General features: G+C 37.7%; 1 protein-coding gene and 1 long non-coding RNA gene across 10 annotated transcripts in view; one reads left to right on the top strand and one right to left on the bottom strand.

Annotated features, from left to right (window-relative positions):
• Positions 1 to 20,989, top strand: part of foxn3 (forkhead box N3) — a 95,390-nt gene that overhangs the window by 62,863 nt on the left and 11,538 nt on the right. For all 9 annotated transcript variants that reach the window (XM_082144140.1, XM_082144141.1, XM_082144147.1 and 6 more), the window contains one exon: positions 338 to 405. In XM_082144140.1, the coding sequence (XP_082000266.1) occupies positions 338 to 405 (68 nt within the window). The remainder of the gene's footprint in view (positions 1 to 337; positions 406 to 20,989) is intronic.
• LOC309479900 lies at positions 8,269 to 10,839 on the bottom strand. The gene is made up of 2 exons (XR_014199467.1): positions 10,732 to 10,839; positions 8,269 to 10,662 (listed from the first exon to the last, which is right to left on the bottom strand). It is a non-coding gene; the product is annotated as an uncharacterized lncRNA (long non-coding RNA).

Here is a 20,989-nt window from a genome sequence, read left to right as displayed (position 1 = left end):
TGACTCTGGAATGGGGGGAAAACCGCAAGGTCTCGAGACACACTTTTTAAAAAGTTAAACTGATTTCAACTTGAACACCTTGTCACGCGCGAGACACTGCAAAAGACGCAAGACGTGGTTTACACGTCCGTCTAGCACGTGTTTACGTAGAAAAACAATGGAAAAGTACCGCATTGGAATAGAAAAACGCGTTGTGTGAACAGCCCCTTACTCACTCTCTCATTTGGCACTGTTCATCTCTAAAAATGTCTTTTCAGGATTGCAGTCCATCTGTCAGTTGTACGTCATCTGTTCGTGTCACTTTCTCATCATTCTCTCCGCTGTGTTTTCTTTACAGTATGTCCAGTCCTCCAATATGGCCAGGAAGTCCCTTTTACAGAAAAAACAAGGGAGTCCTACTACAAGGTAGAGTGGCGTGTCTTACCGTATTTACATGCTGTGAACCATCTCTCTTGTCCCTAATGTGTTTTTGGTTCTACTGACAAGTGCTCTTTATTTTTTTTTTACCCGCATCAGTTCTACTAGACGAAGGGATCTTGGTTTATTTGCATGCTATTTAGATGAGCCTTTCCTTCAACAAAAGGCACACATTCATGTACCTGGCTAGCTCCTATAGGAATTAGCTGAGTGGGTGTTTATTTGGTTTGTTTGCCCTGGTTTAAAAAGAGCTGCTTCAAATCTGAGACTGATTTTCCTCACCTCTTTTCAATGTGGTATTTGGATCCTGCCAGCCTTTCAGTTGTTACCTCTCGGCCTCATTCTGTAATACCCAGAGATTTTTTCTTTTCTTTTTCAGTTCTGACATACAAGTCTTTTCCCCCATTGCTGAACAAACAAAAGTGTGAAGTATCCAAAGAAAACTAAATGGATAAAAATGAGACAAAAGATTCACTGGTAATTGTAAATGTCCTGGCCTGAACGTTGTTCCTTAACCCTGTATGGTAACACTTTTTCCCTCACTTTTTTATATTTTAGAAAAGGCTACTACATAATGAAATGTAAAATCAAATGTAATAGTTTTGGAAATAAAATGAAGATTTTTAAAGTAACATTTAATATGTGGCTTTAGTTTGTAAAAATTCTAAGTAAATAAATAAATCAATTAATAAAATAAATATTAATTTAATTTAAGGAGAAATAAAAAAATAATAATAAAAAAAGGAAAAAAAAAAAAGGTTGTAAGATGTTTTTAATATGAGCATTTTTTGTTGCTCATTTCATGCTTACTAATGCTACATTTATTTGATTAAAAAATACAGTAAAAAATATTTTTATTGTGAAATATTAAGCACTGCTGATTCTGATTCTTTGATGAAAAGAAAGTTCAAAAGAACAGCATTTGTTTGAAATGTTTTTGACATTTTTTTTTTTGTAGCATTACAAATGTCTTTACTGTCACTTTTGATCAACTGTATGTATCCTTGCTGAATAAAAGTATTAATTTCTTAAAAAGAAAAATCTTACTGACCCTAAACTTTTAAGTAGTGTATAAGATATTCCACCATTAGAAGATAACGTTTTTCATACAGGGTTATTGCTTTCCTAAAAAATAATTGCTCTGTACACAGAACCCTTTTAAAGTTGAATCTATGAAAGCAAGCCTTTTAAAACTAGACCTTGTGGCTGTTTCTTTGCTTATTTTAATAATGGCTGCAATGAAATGCCTTATTACACTCATTATCCTCAGCAGGCAGAGGATTGGATGCACTTTTCCTCTTTATCTTGGACCCAGCACTTTGAGAGTAAATGTCACGATAACAGTTACATTGTTTTTAGTTTATTTAGTCACTGCGTTTAGTAGTTTATTTAGTAGTGTTGAAAGGGAAATATACTTCCTATTTGTTGCATTTGACTTTTGCTGCTTTTTTTTTTATTGATAGAGAAGGTGGAAAGAGGACAGGAATTTATGCAGAATCAGAATTTCTCAAATGCTCGCCATGACTCTACGTGCCTGGTTCATGGTCGCAGTTAGTCGCAGTTTACACTATTGAACCAGTCCTCCTCTCAACAATTTTATTCAGTTTAAAGGGAAACTCTTAGGTTGAGATTTTGTTGAGTCTGTCAGTAACACACTGTTTAGTTCCTGTCTCTATGAAGCCCCTATTTCTGAAAAGTGCAATGTCCTCTGATTGGTAGGCTGGACTAGTGTTGTGATTAGTCAAGCATTTATGAGACAACGCTTTCTCTCCATTGATGGAATTTTCCAGCTTTCAGTGTTTTCACTGTTGTACGATGGGGGGTACTATTATATATCTTATGAAAGAGTACAGAATATCCAGATCAAACACAGGCAAAAGAAAAGCAGAAACAAGCGGTAAAAGCATTGCTTATGCACATTGTCTTCGACAAAAATATAAAAATAGCTTTTTTGTTCAAAATGTTGCTGTTTTTATGAAACTTACCCACTTTCAAGTGTTGCTAAAAGTGTTGACCTATGGCTACTGTGGCCCACTGATACAAGTGGTTGACTTATTGACATGACCAGAAGCGTTTTTTAGACACCTCAATGAATTCGTATTCAGTGCACCTAAGATGTGATCTATATTTAATTTGACTGGAAATTAATTCTCACCAAACTCTAGAGACATTGACCGATGGCTTGGTTTATTTCACAGCGCATGGCTCATCGTCCTGATATACTTGATATTCTTATCCCGAAATGTTCCTGATTTCCTTGCTCTAATCTCTGCTTAGTATGTGCTTGAATCTCTCCACATGTATTTCTTTTGATGAGGCTCACGCATGTGAATCACAGTAATCAGAGATTCAATTAACCTGGTGGCATTTAAAGCGGCACACTAATGGAAGTGCGGTACGAGAGCTGTTATTATGAATATGTTTTCCATATGAGGTGCGAGTGTGACAGTCCAGTGCCCAGCAGACATCCACTTCCTACAGTACCACAACAGAGCTACTCACTCACAGCCTGATCATTATTTTGCTTCTTTTTTTGCGGTTAGTTACATAAACCCCTGCACCATAATGAGTATCTGATGCATGCGAATGAGTGCCTAGTTATATATAGTTGGTTATACATCATCACCCTCATGCTTAAACATGCTTACATGACAGAAAAAATTCATAACACACCCTCTCGAAAAGCGTCTTTAGAGTGCTGCGTAGAGGTGCCGTGCAGGCAGCGGCTTGTTCGGTATAATTGGCAGTTAGCTGTGTGTTTTGTAAACTCTTTTGTGGCTGTGATATTATCTGACGCGTGGGGAGGCGGCAGCGATACACCTGCAAAGGCTGCCACATTTGTAGGAGGGACATCTGCTGAGCTCAGAAGTGCTAGCAAACACTGACGTGCGTTTACAGTTTGCGCGTACTGCGCCCTCCGCTATGCTACTTTCTCAGATATGCCATTAAACACTAAAGCAAAGTTTTCTTCTGGTTGTCAAGGCCCTGTCTGTTGCATAGCTATTGAAACATCAGTTAGATCTAAGGTGCTAGCTTGATATAATTAGCAGTTTTAGAGGAAGTTTTTACAAAGCAAAAAGAAGTTATTAAGGCTAAATAATCCTTTTTAAGAGACAGATGGATGTGAAATGGGTTTAATGAAGGCAGAACAAGAAAGGTGCATGCCAGCTTCATTTCTTTTTTAGATTTTGCTCCTTGTTTTCCTAACAAAAGCTAATCTGGTGCTGAACGAGCATTGGAATCAATTGCTCTCGGTTTGTTTTCTAGCACTGCCATTGCAACTATTTAGAGAGATTTTGTCTGAGGGTCTTGGCAACCAAAATGTTTGAAGGAGTGACAGGCAAATAAAACTGTTTATTTTGTGGAAGTGATTCACTTGGATCCTTAGATGTAATTTAAAACTTAGTTTTAGCACTCGAAAGTACAAAGGTAATGTTTGAAATATTTCGATTTTTGTGTTCTTGTACCTTCTGAAGTTGCTGTGAGATGAAGATTTTGCACATAAATCAGACTAGATCTAGTCAGACTAGATGCAGGACTATGGACTATGTCTTTTATTGCTGACAGGCCGATCACTGGCACATTGTCAGTCATGTCAGCCCAGAGGTCATTTAGTTTCAAAATGGCTTTCTTTGAAGTCTACCAGAAACTTCATAACATGTCATAAGTTGTAAGCCAGTGTAAACACAGATTGGGGGCATGCCTTGTAGTGCATGTGAAGTCTGTTGAAACTGCCATTTGCATCCTGTTTAAAGTCCATAAAGTGGTGTGTTTCAGGGTGATATTCAGTGTATGGCCTTCAGGAATTGAATGGATCCTTGGGATAGTAAGTTTGCTAAAACAATACGTCTATGATAAGTCAATAAACGGTCAATCAAAAAATAAATAAACACGCATGAAATATTGATTTGATGCAAGAAGATGCTAGATTCTAATATTCTAATGTTAAAGATCATACTAATATGCAGATTTTTTTTTTTTTTTTGGGATTCTTTGATTAATGCAAAGTTCAGAAGAACAGCATTTATATAAAATCCAAACATTCTGTAATATTATGCGAAATGTGTGCATTTCATTTCATTTCAGATTAGTTCACCCAAAAATGAAAATTCTGTTTTTAATTACTCACCCTCATGTCGTTCCAAACCCGTAAGACCTTCGATCATCTTCAGAACACAAATGAAGATATTTTTGATGAAATCTGAGAGCTTTCTGACCCCCCATAGACAGCAACTTTATTACCACTTTCAAGGCCCAGAAATGTAGTAAAGCCATTGTTAAAATAGTACATGTGACTAGTTCAACCTTAATGTTATGAAGCGACGAGAATACTATTGGGGAGGTCAGATAGCTCTCAGATTTCTTTTAAAAATATCTTCATTTGTGTTCCAGAGATGACAAAGGTCGTACAGGTTTGGAACGACGTGAGGATGAGTAATTAATGACAGAACTTTCATTTTTGGGTGAACTAACCTTTTAATGCACCCTTGCTGAATAAAAATATTAAATTATTTTACAAATTTATTTGTACAAATCTGGCAATTTCTCTAAAAGAATCCTGTCGTCACCTGCGCTCAATGAATTCTATGGAAGGCTAAGCCGCGAAGGATCCATCGGTTTTATCCTTCATTGCTCAGGAAACGAAGGACGCATTTCGAAGCCATATTTGAAAGAGCCTTCGAATTGGGACAGCCTTCGTCGCGCCGCTGTGACATAATCGGCCTTCGAAAGCGGCCTTCAAAGGATGCAGCCTCTCTATTGGGAAACAGTGAGAAACTGTGTATTAGCGCTGTGACAAGTGGTCCATATCCTGCCTCTTATTGGATTTTTAACAGACTTTTTACTGACGGAAAAGACAAGCACAGAACAGCACAAAGACCGAGAAGTTCTGAGAACTATTTAATAAGGGATTACCAGTGAGATTTACTTCTTCAGTTTCACTGCAAAACTGATCATTGCTCTCTCTCTCCCCCTTTCTTTCTTTCTGTCTCTCTCTCTTCCGCTCCTTTATTTTCTCACACTCTCTCACAGATAAGCACCTCTCACCTCTCGCCCAGTTACCAGTAGGTCGGGATTGATTTGGTGATTGTGGAAGCCCTTTTGACACTCCATGAAAAACGATCCAAATAAACCCCCCTCTTTCCTCTCTTTTGCGCTTTTCTTTTTTTCTTCAGCCTCTTCATGTTGAGTAGCGCCTCTAAAGTTCAAAGACTGTAGAAAGCTGTGCCTGCATTTAGAAATGCTTCTGTTGGTAAATTGGTTCAATGAGGCTTAGTGATTATAACTTTTTTCCATTTTTGGAAAACCGTCATAATGCTAGTTTTTTTTTTGCTAAGGCAATGGTTTGCAGTTGCCAAGATGTTCAAACTGCCTTTTTAGCACATTGTTATGCAGTTTTAACACATTGCTATGCAGGGTGTTTTGTGTGGTTGAAGGGGAGTTCTGGGAAGTTGCTTGATGATTGCAAGGTTGTTCTGTACAGTTACAAGGGTGTTCTTGGAGGTTGCTAGGTGGTTGCTGGGGTAGTCTAGGTTGTTGCTAGGTGGTTGTAAACTAAAGTAATATTGTACTTTTCCTCATCAAATCCCTTGAGTTGCATGTACTAACAATGAACAAGTCAATAGCTGTATCCAAAATAGCATATTCTCTTGAGTAGGTACTTATGTTGAATATGTAATTTATGACTGCTAAAAAGTTTTAACTTGAAGTGGTTCTGGCGTAAATTTTTAGGATTCATTAAAATGTTCGTATTTTCCAAATGTTAGTTGGTACGAAAGAAATCTACACCTGCTCCCAGCCACGCGCAAATAGTGCGTTTAACATCCGAACGTTTTGCTCATTAATAAGGCTGCATTTGAATTCACCTTAATCGGGTTTATTTGACGAGGTTATATGTCGAACCATTTTCTTTTCATTTCTGGGACTGTTCGATTAACAGATGAAACTCCATTAACTGCATCTGTAATATGCTGCCAAGCTTCATTTTTTTTAGGACCTGATACGCCACTATGTACGCTTGAAAATAAAATATGGCGTTTTGAATGAACTTCTGATAATAAAACTTCAATTTCTGCATCTGAGAAATTTCTCTTTTTCATTCGCTTTTGAGAAGACATGTTGAAATCCTTCGTTTGGTGTCATAATATGATGCCCATATATATAGTTGTCAGTCGGATTTAATGGGCGGGATTTATGGTAATTGAGAATGAGCGTGCACGCGCGTCCCATTTACGACTGATTGGAATTCATTAACACACACACATTTCACTATCACATCTGACGTTTACGAAGTATTTGTGAATCAGGAGAAGAGTTTTCGGGAAGGTCTCTTTACGCGCAAATCACTCACATATTTACTCGTATATGTAAGGGATAATCCACAGCTAGCCATGCATTAAAGGATTTTAATGCACGACGTAGAGGCGAAGAACCGCCCGACGCGAAGCGGAGGGTGGTTGCCTCTACGAAGTGCATTAAAATTCTTTAATGCATGGCTAGCTGTGGATTATCCCGCTTATACCTTGGTTATTTGCCAAGTTAAAAACAAGTTAAAGCTGTAACTGATGTTCACAGTGTAATTTTTTAACAGACGTGTAAAAATGACGGTTATTTTCTTAAGTTACGGCTCGTTAGTTCTAGCACTCCATCCACTTTAAATAAAGTAGAGCCATCGGATTGCTTTTATTTGAATGAATCATCACATTTATTTAAATTCATTATTAAAAGAGAGAGACAGAGAACTGAAAGAGAAGGAACAGAGAGAGAGAGAGAGAGAGAGAGAGATGCGTGCGCGAGTTAACGTTACCTGTGTGCGTCTCTTTAAAGTCTAGCAGCTACAGTCCCCTCGTTGCTTAAGCATATAGCTAACTTAATGATTCTTTAATGGATTTATTAAAATTATTTATGAATGACAGGCAACACTGACAGTGACAAGGCAATCTTTATTTGAACTAATGTCATTTATTTATTGTTAATTCTTTGTGCCGCTTTTTGTCATTCAACAAGTCTTCTTTTTCGTCTTGTGCCTGGGCCCATTTCTCAAAATTGCCATATTCACCATACAAATTAAACGATATGCAAAAATCATCCATTTAGCCTACCTAAATAAACGTTTTCATATGAGTCTCTCACTCTGCTTGCAAGTGTAACTGTGTTACTATGGTTACCAATGTTTATAGTAGCGGATTCATTTCGAACTGTAACTGTAATCAAACTGACTGGAACTACCTGTGCATTAAAGGGTTTTACTGCACACCTTCCAGCCAATCAGAATCGAGTATTTAAACAGCCCATGGTATAATTACGAATGTTTCATGAATGAGACCCATTGTGTATAAAATATAATGTTTGTATTGAACATTTATGGAGCAACAGATTTTGTGTGAAAAATCGTTAAAAAAATCAAGTGGCAAAAGGCACAAACTATTGATACAAATACTTTAGCTAAAATATGTTTTTAATAATGTCCAAGTTAATACTTGTTTAGAGTAATCACTTTAGCAAAGTTTGCACTATTTTCTGTTTATTTTGTTGAATAAAATAATTCATTTTTGTTCAATAAATATACTGTCATTAAAATATGTTAATATAAAAATATATTTTAAAAATACTTAAATTTTTAAAAAGTAAAGATTCTGAAAGCATTGAAGGAGATCCCATAATAATTATAATAGATTTACAGTGGTAACATTAAATCACATTTTATTATATGATAAGATTTATATTTATATATATATATATATATATATATATATATATATATATATATTATATATATATTATATATATTATATATATATATCATATATAATATATATATTATATATATTAAAAAATATATAATATAATATATATAATATAATATATATATATATATATATATATATATATATATATATATATATATATATATATATATGATGGTTTCGTTATAAAATGGTGATTATCTCTTAGGTGGACACCCAACTTGATATATATTTAACATCTGAATCTAACCATGTCATGTCAACAAATGAAAAAGTCAGCCGGCTGTTTATTATCATGTTAATTATTGTGCCTTTCGCCCCAACAGCAGGAGCACCTTTTACCCCAATTTCCATACTTTTACATATTCTTCTGTTATTGAAAAACTGTTGCTTTAATTACCTCGAACAAAACTGAAAATCATTCAGAAGACATTGGTCTCAAAATATATTCAGTAATATTAGCGATTCTCATTTGCTACTTAAATCTACAACATTTTTAAAAACATAAAATATTAGATCAAATTAGCACAGAATAAACTATGTGTTGCTGCCCACGATCGCATCAAGGATCAGACAAATTTCCACGTGCATCTTAAAAAGCGGATGTTTTGTAAAGTGCTGCGGCAAGTTTTTGTGTCATCTAGTGGTTTAGAGGAAAATTAAACCACGGGAGCCTTTTTCCCTGTGGAGCCTCTAGCCCCGTTGTACCCTATCAATATAATCCGGATGTACTACATCTCCCATGTTGACATGATCATGTGATCTACCAGCGTCAATTGCGTCACTTCAATGCCAATCACAAATCCTCTCCTGGGGCTTCATGGGGTAGTAAAGTGTCTATCGTATACATACTTTTGCTTACTCTTTTAGGAGTTCTTTGAATTTGGACATACTAGTTGCCACATACTGTTTTTCGCCTACTATATAGGAAGGAAGTATGTGATTTTTGAAGCAGCTTGTGTTTTTTTATGAGTCATGACAGTAACCAATAAGGAGGATGGAAGTCTTGGTGAAATGCCCCTGTTACCCGGAGTGAACTTTTCCCCTCACTGTGACTTAGTGTGACCTTTGGTGTGACGTTTACACTTCAAGTTACACTTCATTGAATCATTCCAGGCCAATAGGACTATGACACAAAAACATTATTGATTTGCTGTGACAAAGCTCACACAAATTTCACACCTTAAAAGTTTGCAGACCAAAATTAGTAATACCTTCTTTCTACAAGCCTTGTATTCATCAAGTGGACGACAAGTTAAAACTAACTTTTGTTTTTGAATTCTGATGAATTACAGCGAGACACATCTCACAATTTTTTTACTAGCCGCAACAGTTTGAAATTCAAGGGCTTAGTCACTTGCTTGCTGAGAAGAAAGGCTGTCAGGATTGGACGTAGCTGTGGAACTCTTTCAGTAATGCTTTTCAGACCTTATTATTCTCAACACTTGGAAGTGTTCGCTGGAATGAGAACGCTGTCTCCTGCCCGCCTTCCCTTCCCTGCTGTCTTGCACGTTTCCTCTTTTATCTCCTCTTTGTTCTACAAGAGTTGTATCAAAATGAATATGACAAAACTGAGCCGTGTTTTGAATATGTAGTCACATCTACTATGTGTATGAGAATGCGTATATGTACGTTCATATCAGTGTGTGTCTGTATCTACACTCTTTGTCCTTTCATCCTTTCCTATCGTTCCCTTACTGTAACGTTATCAGGGTTATCGATAGTCTCATATGATAAATATGACATCACAACCATTTGCACAAAAAAGAAACTATCCAGGTTCAAAAGTTAAGATCAATTGATTTAAAAAATATATATATATATAATTTAGAATTTCAACTCGTCTCTCATTTTATTTACAATGGCAAAAAAAAAATATATACTGTGAGGCACTTAGAATGTGTCACGAGTCTTGTTGCTGCATAGAAGAAACAGGATCTGTGTGCATCAGTCCTTTTTACAAATAAACTCAAACTACTAGAAATGCTCAGGAATCTTTAGAACTTCAAAACAGGAACAGAACAACCATCCAAAATAGCAACATCGACAGACAACTAGACAGGACTAAACTCAGGCTTAAATACAGGCAAACAAGAAGAACTAATGAGACTGATAAACAAGACACACCTGAATTCAACAAACACAATCAGTAACGGAGGGGATGGAGAAAGACAGAACTAATTAACAGGTAGAAGATTAATAACTAGGAAATTAAGAAAAAACTGGAAAAACAGGTAAAAAACTAACTCTGAACCTGAAGGGAGTGGGGCCAATTTTATGAGATTTAAAAGGAGAAATTCCTCAAAAAATGTGCAAACAGTTATCACATTTGGTTTTGGTTTCTGTTCCTGTTACTCTTTGGGGCTGTTTACACAACACCGTTTTCAACTAAAAACGTAAAACTTTTTATGCGTTTTGGCCGTTTGTTTACACGGCAACAGGGGGTACTATACGGTTATCCGGACCACACGATGGCCTACCCCTAACCCCGCCCCTAAACCTACCCGTCACTGGGGTTAAGACCAATCATACGATGGCCTACCCCTAACCCCGCCGTAAACCCCTAAACCTACCCGTCACTGGGGTTAAGACCAATCAGGGATGACTATACGGACTATACGGGACTAAAAGACACACGTGTGGTCCGGATAACCGTATAGTTCCCAACAGTGTTTTGGGTGCCTGAAAACACAAACTTTTGAAACCGGGTTTCAAAGTGCACATTTTTGAAACGGTCTCTGTGTAAACAACAAAAACGCGAATCTCTGAAGACGATGTCATCATGCACATGCGTATTTACGTGTTAAATTGATCGTGTTTCATCGCCATCTAATGGCCTGACAGCAGAATACAGCGTTTTCGCGGATCTGTGTGAATGGGGATCATCTTGGCAATGGTGTCGTCTGTACGCGGAAAATCAAAGGAAAACTTCTCGGTTTTAAGCATATCGTTGTCGTGTAAACGTACCCTTAGTTTGTATGTTCTTATTTCCTGTGTTTTAGTTCCTGTTTCTTTTGTTCTCTTTGTTCCCATTGCTAGTTTGTTTCTATAGTTACTATTGCTAATCGTGTCTTGTTTAGTTCCTTGTTTACCTTTGTATTTAATGCCCTCAGTTTCCTTAGTTTGTTGTTGATTTACTCCATCTATGATTTACATCTATGAGGTTTCTACCAATATTTAATCATTTTTCAATTCCAGCGCTTTTTCAAAATAAAGGTCTGAACACGCTTTATGACTCTGATAAATATTCTTGTTGCAAATTAATAAATTACTGTGCTTCTGTCATTTGTATTGGAAATCTGTCACCAAATATGAAAACTAAAGTCTGTAAGCTTTCAAATGGTATATAGTTTGTCAATATTAATTTAGGTTTAGAATATTATTATTTTTAAATACTGGCAAACGTTCCAATACTGGTTCAAACGAACCGGCCCCAGTTTAAACTAACACTAATTTGTCTGTAAATTTACATTTGTAATGTATATGCTTTTTGAACACTAACAGGTCTAGATAATGTGAATGTAGCTTGGCTTTGTCAACGGTGTAACCCTCGAAACATATTTTTGTCAGAACACATGGCTACTTTTGAAAATCTGTCTACAGAAAAACATGCTTTACATGTTTAGAGGAGAAAACATAGATCCTCCATAAATGTGTTTTCTTCATGCAATAAACAGTAAATGAATGAATGTGGGAGTGTTTCTCTAGGCCGGAGGCTTTGCTCCAGGGGATCAGCCTGAAAATGTTCCTTTTGCATTTCACCTGCCATTACTCAGATTTCACAGTTGATAAATAGCTGCTTTGTCATAATTGTTCTGGAATTCTTCCTGTCTTTGAATTAGTTGAAGCAAAGACAGAAACATTGAGAGAAGGAGTGCAAAGAGAGCGCACAATAGAGGGTTGTGTTGTCATGGCGGTGACATTACCTGTCTTCTCTAGAGGTAGATGCGTAAATTTTCATTTCAGTCATTCTTTCATTCTCTACAGCGGCTGCTTTGAACCTACATGAGTCAGATGAGTGACTAAGAAGTCACATTGAAATGTATTCATCTCTGCCTGTGATGCCACCCCAGCTAACGATGGGGGGTCTGCTCTATAAGCTACATGCCTTCCAGCATCAGGGAGAAATGTCTGGGGAAACCTCGTCTCTAGCTTTTTTTTTTAAAACAAGGTCCCAGCCAACATAAAGCATATGTAAATATACAGTGGGGAACAAAAGTCTGAGTCCGCATTACAAATCTGGGATCCAAAATCTGATTTAAACCTGAAAAGTATTTTTATATTTAAACAAGAAAAGGTCAAATAATAATTTTAAATGAATTTTAAATATAGATTTTAGATAAATCACTAATCAAATAAGTAAATCTGACAAAACATTGAAGCTCAAGATGCTCTTTGGATAATCTCAAACCGTGCTGGAGAACATGAGCATCAGGGGCCGGATTCGTGAAAATCTTCTTAAGAAAGAAGTTCTTAACGATTCTTGGAACATTCTTATGAACTTCTCAGAATTTATCTTAAATACAATTCTTGAAAAATTCTTTAGAAGTCCTCAAATATATTTTTTAAGAACATCTCAAAATTACAGGCTTTGGTGTTATTTGATTGAAAGGCGGGTATTGCTGAAGACTCGCTGAATGAAAAACACCTGAAAGCCGGTCTTTTTGCACATTTGCACGGCCTGCAGATTACCATAAATATCATAATAAGCGTGCAGAGTATTTATGTCGCAACTGGCTTGACGCGAGTTAATCACTCAGCGTCATGTTTTTAATGTGCCATGTCAAGTTAAAAATTTGAATTAGAATTAGCCTTTATTGTAATTTCATCGGGATACAACGGAATTTCAGAGACTCCTCAGCTGTGCTACAATACATACAGACATGTAAACAACACAATCCCATTCCATTTATAAACCTAAGTGCAGCAGGTAAGACAAGAAAGTACAAGTTAAAGGTTTCAAACAGATATTACACAGTCCGCAGTTAATGTAATATCTGTTTGAAACCTTTACCTTGCACTAAAATTATTTTTAAAAAAGCCTGTCTCAGATGCAGTGGTCTTTCTTATTTATTTGTGCTCCGTCTTTCTTGCACTCTCTCTAGTGAATGTGTCCTGTATATGTGTGCTGGCTAGTTCTAGCTTGAGTGAGCGCATCACATACGCTAAAATGATCGATCGGTGTCAGCAGAGTATTCGTCCACATATTGTAGTAGTAGTAATATGTATTTAGCTAGCTAGCTAGTGTTATGTTGTAATGTTTAATCTTTGAAACTATTCACTAAACATCTTACATTTTGCTATTTAAGACAGGTTGGAGGTTATCCTAACTTTAAGAAGTTATCTACAATGATTTTAAGAACATTCTTTTCGAGATGAACAATCTTAAGAAAAAAAGATAAGAACATTCTTAAAGTTTTTGGGAAAATTCGTATCTTTTTTCTTAATTTAGAAAATAAGAAAAAATTGTCAGTTAAGAAGAATTTTATTCTTAAGAATATTTCGTGAATCTGGCCCCAGGTTCATACATCTCAACTGACATTAATCTTCTATAATTTTTTTTTATTTTTTTTTACTCCAACTGTTAATTAGAAAATAGAAGCATTTTCACTAGTGGTCTCAGAATGTTTTGGACCTTACTGTATATTCAGAATACTGTATATTGGATATATCTCTCCATCTTTCTCTCATTCCATCTTTCCTCCATCTCCTTCTCCCACTCCCACCGAGGAAGAAAGGCATTGTGTCTCTATGACTCAGATGAAAGAAGAATAAATCTCCATTTTTGTCAGGCTAGTGAACACAATAAAATGAAGTGACAGAAAAAGAAAGGGGGAGGATTGAGTTGAGGGAAAGGAAATATTTGAAGATGCCCTTAATGCATCATCCAGGACATTTCCACTCCTCTAACACCAATTCAACAAATCAATCTAATTAACATATTTGAGCACTTTTTTTGTTTGGTTAGGGTGTTTGGGGTGGTTGCAAAGTTGTTCGCTGAATTCACCTCGAAGTCAGCAATCACATAGTATAATAAAACTAATAGTACACTTTCCTTAACAAGCTGCACAATTTGAGGAATCATTCCTGTCTGTAACAGTGCAGAATGAAGCTTAACACTTTGCATTAGAGAAAAATGAACACCGAAAAATAATAATCTGGGTTTTCACCTCCAAAGCCATTTTTCTTTGTCAATTCAGTCTTCCCATTTGGGAAAGAGAAAAAGAAAGGAAGAGAACGAAAGACATTAATCAGGAGAAAGTCTTTGGTCTTCCAGAGCCAGCGAGCGCTCGTCTCTGAGACTGACGGCAGAGCGTCTGTTCTCCGCATTGTTTTCTCCCCCGTCTCTCAGACGTGGGTGTTGCGTCTTGCTGAGCAAATTGAAATCGTCAAGTGGCGTGGCTCATGCTAATTGCTCTGTGGAATGTGTAAAGTTTATTGAAGGCTGCAATTGTGGAACTGCCCGCACTTAAAAATCACGGCACTCTACCGTCCCGCGGGTTACCGGCTCCGCTACAGAGGTGTGCCTGAAAAGATTTGTGCAGCTGTTCCGCATGCATGATCGGAGATAAAACACCTATAGTGCTTTGTGCTGCTGCTGCATTGATGTGCCCTTCAAAAATGTCTTGCTCTGTTTTATGTCCGCTTTACTGAAAATGCCAAAACAAATAAACAATCCCTGGCTTCAAGGTCTTATCTGGACGCGTCCCTCGGGTTCACCTCGTAACTCTTGTGCTCTCTCTGACTGCTCACAGAGGGGTCTGAGGTCAGTGGGAAGTGGATTTGTGCGTGACGGTCACACTGTAAACTGCACAATCCGCTGACCTCAGAACAGTGGCTCAGTCAGGCTAGAAGTCATTTTCTGAAATGTGTTTGTCCCTGTTATATAAAGTGCAGCCTGGTTTCTCTGCTTCTTCACAGTACGTTCTATATATACACTCTGAAGTTAGAGGATGCATATTATAGTATTAAGCTGCATGCTTTCAGCGCGTGTGTGTGGAGCCCGGGTAGCTTCCACATTTATAGTCGCCACCATGTGTCTGGTTTCTATTACCGGCTGTACAGGCCTCAGAAAGCCATGGCTAAGCACAGAGCGCTATTTCCTGTTTTTGCCTCGCCCGTTGCATGATATACTGTTCTCAAGTGTGTGAAATGTGAGCGGTTGCCATGGCGATGGCAAGCCCCGGCCAGGGGAGCGAAAGGAAGCGAGAGGAAGGAAGACGTCCGGAGATCTTACATAGAGTGCATGGAGCTGAAGAACTCACTAAGATGTCTTAAAGAGCTGTTTAATTATTCATTCATCTCAACTCAACACACCGGCTCATTTTACAGAGCAGACCCACAAATAAAAAACAGGAGGGAAGGCCTGTGCCTGACAGCTCTTTTATTTTCATAGCAATTGAGTGCAACAGTCGGGTTTTGAAAGTAAAAACTCCATTCATTTTTTCCATAAGGAAATTGATTTTGAACGATAACTTATAAACCTTTAAGGACAGATGACTGTAAGCTATACGAGGTTGTTAATCCATGGTATTTGCTTCCTAACCCTTCTGGTGAAGCCGTCAGCCCACATTATTTCAGTTTATTTTCAAAATAGTTCTCTCCCTCACTCAAACTGTTAAGTACACACAGTCTTGTTGTCACAGTTATGTTCAGTTTGTTTTGGTTTTCACTCGTCACATGTGTTTCTTTGTTCTAGTTTCCCGCCACTCATCAGTCACCATGGACACTAACACTCATCATCACAGTTTAGTTCATCATCTCTGTGTATTTAAGTTCCTACTTGTAGTGTTCAGTTCTTCGTCAGGTTTTGTTTATGTTTGCGCGCTGTTTCGCACGTTGGCTATTATCCTTGTGTTTATCTAATACCTTGTATTGCCTTCATCATCGTCTTCCTTAAACTCAGCGTTACACTTGTACCTTTGTCTTTTTGTCAGTTTTTCTAAAACTTTTTTTCTTCAAATCAAAGTTTCTAGTGTTGTGATTCACTTTGTAGCTGATTGGCTTGGTTCATGGCTTAAAATTCTTTAACAAAGACTATTATAAAATAACTATGGGAAAATTTAATTAAAAAAAAATACTTCTGGAACCAGCGTCGCTGAAAAAGGGGGCGACAGAAGTCTTAAAGGGATAGTTCACTCAAAAATGAAACTTCTGGCATAATTTACTCACACCTTTCCTGTATATGTTGTTTCAAACCACAACTTTCTTCTGTAGAACACAAAAGGTGAATGATGACCCTGAGCCCAAGCTCCAAAAGTTACAAAAAGCCATTCAATTTGTCCATATTCTTTGTTCACTATTTTCCAAGCATTCTGAAGTCAAATGATAACTTCTGTGAGGAACAGATATTCACTGAAAGTCTTCCCCTTCTCTTCTGTCTTATAACTGGTCACAATACACCAACATTAATTTTGTTTTATGTTTTGATTGCACAAGTGAGATTTTTAATATGCACATAATTAAATGACACAAATGAGGGAAAGATTAATAAAGTCAGAATTTTTTTATTTTAGATGTGACATCTAACAAAGCTGAATTTTATTGTTTTGATTTTGAAATTAATTCTAGGCAAATTATGTTTGATTAAATGTATTATTTATTAAAGGGACAGTTCACCCAAAAATTCTGCCATCGTTTACTCACTCTCAAATTGTTCTAAACCTGTTTTTTTTTTTCTCCTGTTGAACACAAAAGAAGATATTTTGAAGAATATGGGTAACCAAACAGTTAATGGGCCCCATTGACTTCCATAGTATTTTTTTTTCTTCCATACTATGGAAGTCAATGGGGTCCATCAACTGTTTTGGTTACCCATATTCTTCAAAATATTTTCTTTTGTGTTCAGCAGAAAGAACATCTTGAGTGTGAGTAAATTATGACAGAATTTTCCCTTTACTTTTTAATTAATTAATTGTTACATGTGAAATCAGCTGTAAATGTTTAAAATAATCTTAAAATTTTCAGCAAATGCCTATTTAATTTTTGTTGTTGTTGTTTTTTTACACAAAGACGACTTACAAAATATAGTGTGCAAGTCATATGAGCTACTATATTTTAATGGTGCTTTTTGCCATTTTTTTAAAGCTTGACAGCCCCATGGTCACTATCCACTTTTTCATTGTGTGGAAAAAGGGGTTTAGAACGACATGCGAGTGAGTAAATATGGTTGTGTGTGGGTGAACTATCCCTTTAAAGATGTCAGGGAGAGGATTGTCCAGCATGTGTGTTTAGCAGGGCTAGTTGGGGGGAGGACAGAGCAAACGCTCTCTACTGTTTTAAGCTCTACTCGTGCGTGAGGAGGCCATTAGAGGCTCATAAAGCACACAGACGCTAGTGGCTTATCAGCTGGGTTGTGGAGGGCAGCGTAGGGACAGGGTCATTATGAGAAGGGCTTGTCCCAGAGGGCACGAGACTGACTGGTGTCCACACACGTAGAGTGTCTCCGTTGTGTTTGATCCCATTCGGCTGATGTGTGTTTGGCTCCGCCACACCGCCCACAATCCTTGTTTGGGGATTTAAAGACAGAAGGAGGGAGAAGAAAAAACTGCTTGAGTGGACGCTGTTGTGTAGCAGCGGCTTTTCATGCTCCACTAGCATGTATCGACATGCACCAAAGCAAAGAGAGAAAACAACACAACTCCCTCCTGTGGGGTACCGCTGGGTAACTTAACACCCCATACTCAAAACAAGAACTGAGCTGATTTGGAGTACTGATGGTCATGTAATTTGCCCACCCAAGTGTGTGTGTGTGTGTGTGTGTGTGTGTGTGTGTGTGTGTGTGTGTGTGTGTGTGTGTGTGTGTGTGTGTGTGTGTGTGTGTGTGTGTGTGTGTGTGTGTGTGTGTGTGTGTGTGTGTGTGTGTGTGTGTGTGTGTGTGTGTGTGTGTGTGTGTGTGTGTGTGTGTGTGTGTGTGTGCGTTTTAGACCTAGCTATATACTTTTGGCGACGAGTTTACCTAAACTGTTTCCTCCCTTTTTGGACATCAAAAAAGGTAAAAATGGTTCATCAAAACAAATAAATAATGTCATCATGTACTATATAATTTATCATTTATTTAGTGTATTTTTGTTTTAGGTTTAGGATTTGGGAGTATTTGTAATTAGCTTAATATGCTTTATATACAGCAGCGGGCAAAAGGTCTAAAGTTTGGAATAATTGTGCTTTTTAAAAGGATGGTTCAGAGTTTCAACCTAGGGTCCTTTGCACCATGACCTCGAGCCAAACACCCCACCAGAAGCTTTTTTTCCCTTGGTCGAACATTATTAAAGTTAGAGCTTTTAAAATAATCCTCAAAACATTTATGTATGTAAACTTTTTTTCAAGTGATAAAAAAATAACCACATAATTTCTCTAAGTGTGTGTGTGTGTGTGTGTGTGTGTGTGTTTTAATGGCTACTACAATTCCATTCTGACTTTATACCTTGCATTGAAGGCTCCCTTTTCACTATCCATAATGATAAAAGGGAAATAAAGGCCATAACAAAATTAATACTATTTCAGTAAGATTAGCTACTGGAGGTAAGCGTTTGTGTACATTAGTGTGCTGAAAGGAGTGAGGTAAGACTACAGTGAAATGTATCTGACAGCTATGTGGCCCCGTTACCAGTGACAGAGCAGGATTCATTTAGCAGCTAATGTGCCAACTGTAAGCCCTTAATCTCTGAGCACTCCCGAGGCCTACGCACCACCGCGGGGCCTGAGGCGGGCACCTGAGGGAAATTACTGACTTCTCTCAGAATTAGAGCAATTTCTGCATATCAACACAGACTACGTGATGGCACCCACACAAACACGCTCTTCGTGTTTATTCATCGCTGTAACATCGGATGCCTCCTGGCTTAGTTTATAGCGGTACAGTAGAGTCGACGCCTTTGAGGCGACCCACTCTGAATACAGAAGTCGCTTTAATCTTATGAAAATGAAGAGGCAGGACACCAAAATGTTGTCTGTTTTTCTGTTTTTAGCTTGCAGTATTTTTTAAAAGCAGTCTGATTCTCGTCCTGCCGTGTGTGCTATAGATTTCGTCAACTCAAACAAAAACAACACTAGCTTTAGGAGTCCGACTGGGTTTATAGCCTAAGTATTTCTGCCCCTCTCTGTCTTTTTCTCTCTCGTTCTCAGATTATTTCCCTTCCTGTGATATCTAACGGCTGGGTTCTGTTTGCCAACACGGTGTATTTTGGGAAGGCATTTTATGTTATTAACTGCGCAATTAAACTTAGTTGTTGCTGCAAACAAGCAAAACCCCATCCGCATCATTATAAAAATGGTAATTGAACTTTAACAGGGTTTTTTTTCCCCAGATGGAGGAACGTTCCTCTACTATGGCTCATTGCTTAACTGGGACAGCTGCTCTTGTGGATTCAGATCTGACGATCCATGCAATCGATTCTACTATGTAGCAGTCTCAGCATGAAAAAGAATCAGATACTCTGTTTACATTTTTAAAAATAAAGGTTCCTTTATTTCGCCACCTTGGAATTATAAGGTTCTCTCTGCATTCCGACTGGTTTTGAGATATTGAGGTTGAAAGTTTTTGCATTCCATTCGACTGTGTAGAAAGAACCTTTTTATTTTCTAAATAAAAAGTTCCAAAATGTACACAACTTTAAAAACAACATCACATAATGTAAAGAAGTAGTCACAGAATAAGAATATGTGAATAACAAAATTTTGACAAAAATGTCAGATAGAACCTTATAATTCCAAGGGGACGATTTGTATCTGGTTCTGTGGTTTCTTATAATTATATTCTTCACAATAAGGAGAAAATGGTTATTTTAAGAACTGTTCACCAAAATTTTCTTTAGCGAACCCAAAATGGTTCTTCTATGGCAGGGGTGTCCAAACTTGGTCCTGGAGGGCCAATGTCCTGCAGAGTTTAGCTCTAGCTTGCCTCAACACCCCTGCCTGGAAGTTTCTAGAATGCCTCGTAAGACCTTTATTAGTTGCTTCAGGTGTGTTTAATTGGGGTTGGAGCTGAACTCTGCAGGAGCAGGATTGGACACCCTTGATCTACTATGGCATCGCTTCGAAAAGCTTTCCTTTTAAGGGCGTTCACACTTGTAGTTCGGATCTCTTGGTTCTTTTGGTTCGAACCAAAAAAAGAAAATAATACATTTAGTCCTGGTTCGCTTAGCGTTCACACTATCATTTAAAACCGAACCTAAAGATAAAAAATAAAAATAAACTTATTTTGAGACGGAACTTGCCAAACATCCAAACCAATGCTGTTCTGGGCTAAATGCGCTCATTGTATGTGAGCCTTTGAGCATTGAGCATTCTGTCCTTTTTAGGGTTGCATCTTGTGGTATCACATCCCGTTTTTGGTTCGTTTGGATGTCTGTTGTCCGTGTTGCGTTCATATTTCAGTCGAACCGCACCAGAGTTCACTTTTTCAGGGGTCTCGGCTTGCTTGTTTGGTGCGCACCAGGGTTCAGCTAGCAGCGTTCACACTTACAGTAATCAAATGAACCGCACTAACAGAGCAATCGCACCAGAGTGCAGATAGACCCAGCATAGCTAAATGACTTTGTTGTTTTCCAACTTCATACCTCAACTCAACCTGAACGACAGGTTTATTTGCAAAAATGCTTGTTGTGATTTAAGACATACCACTTAAAGACGCTTAACCTTGGGGCCCTGACGCAAACGAGCAGACGTGGGGAGAGGCGTTGTTAAGTTTGCGCTCCCGACAGCGCGTGTTATATCTCATCAGAGTCTGACACAAAAATGAACGCTGGGTCTCCACCCTGTGAATAATAGATATTCTTCAAGCACTTCAACATGTTCATTTGTCTGAAGAATCAAAGGGAGAGCTCACA

Source organism: Leuciscus leuciscus (genome assembly GCF_965113295.1).
Source record: "Leuciscus leuciscus genome assembly, chromosome: 17".
NCBI lineage: Eukaryota > Metazoa > Chordata > Actinopteri > Cypriniformes > Leuciscidae > Leuciscus > Leuciscus leuciscus.
Note: the sequence above shows the minus strand (reverse complement) of the source record. Positions and strands in the feature narration are given on the sequence as shown.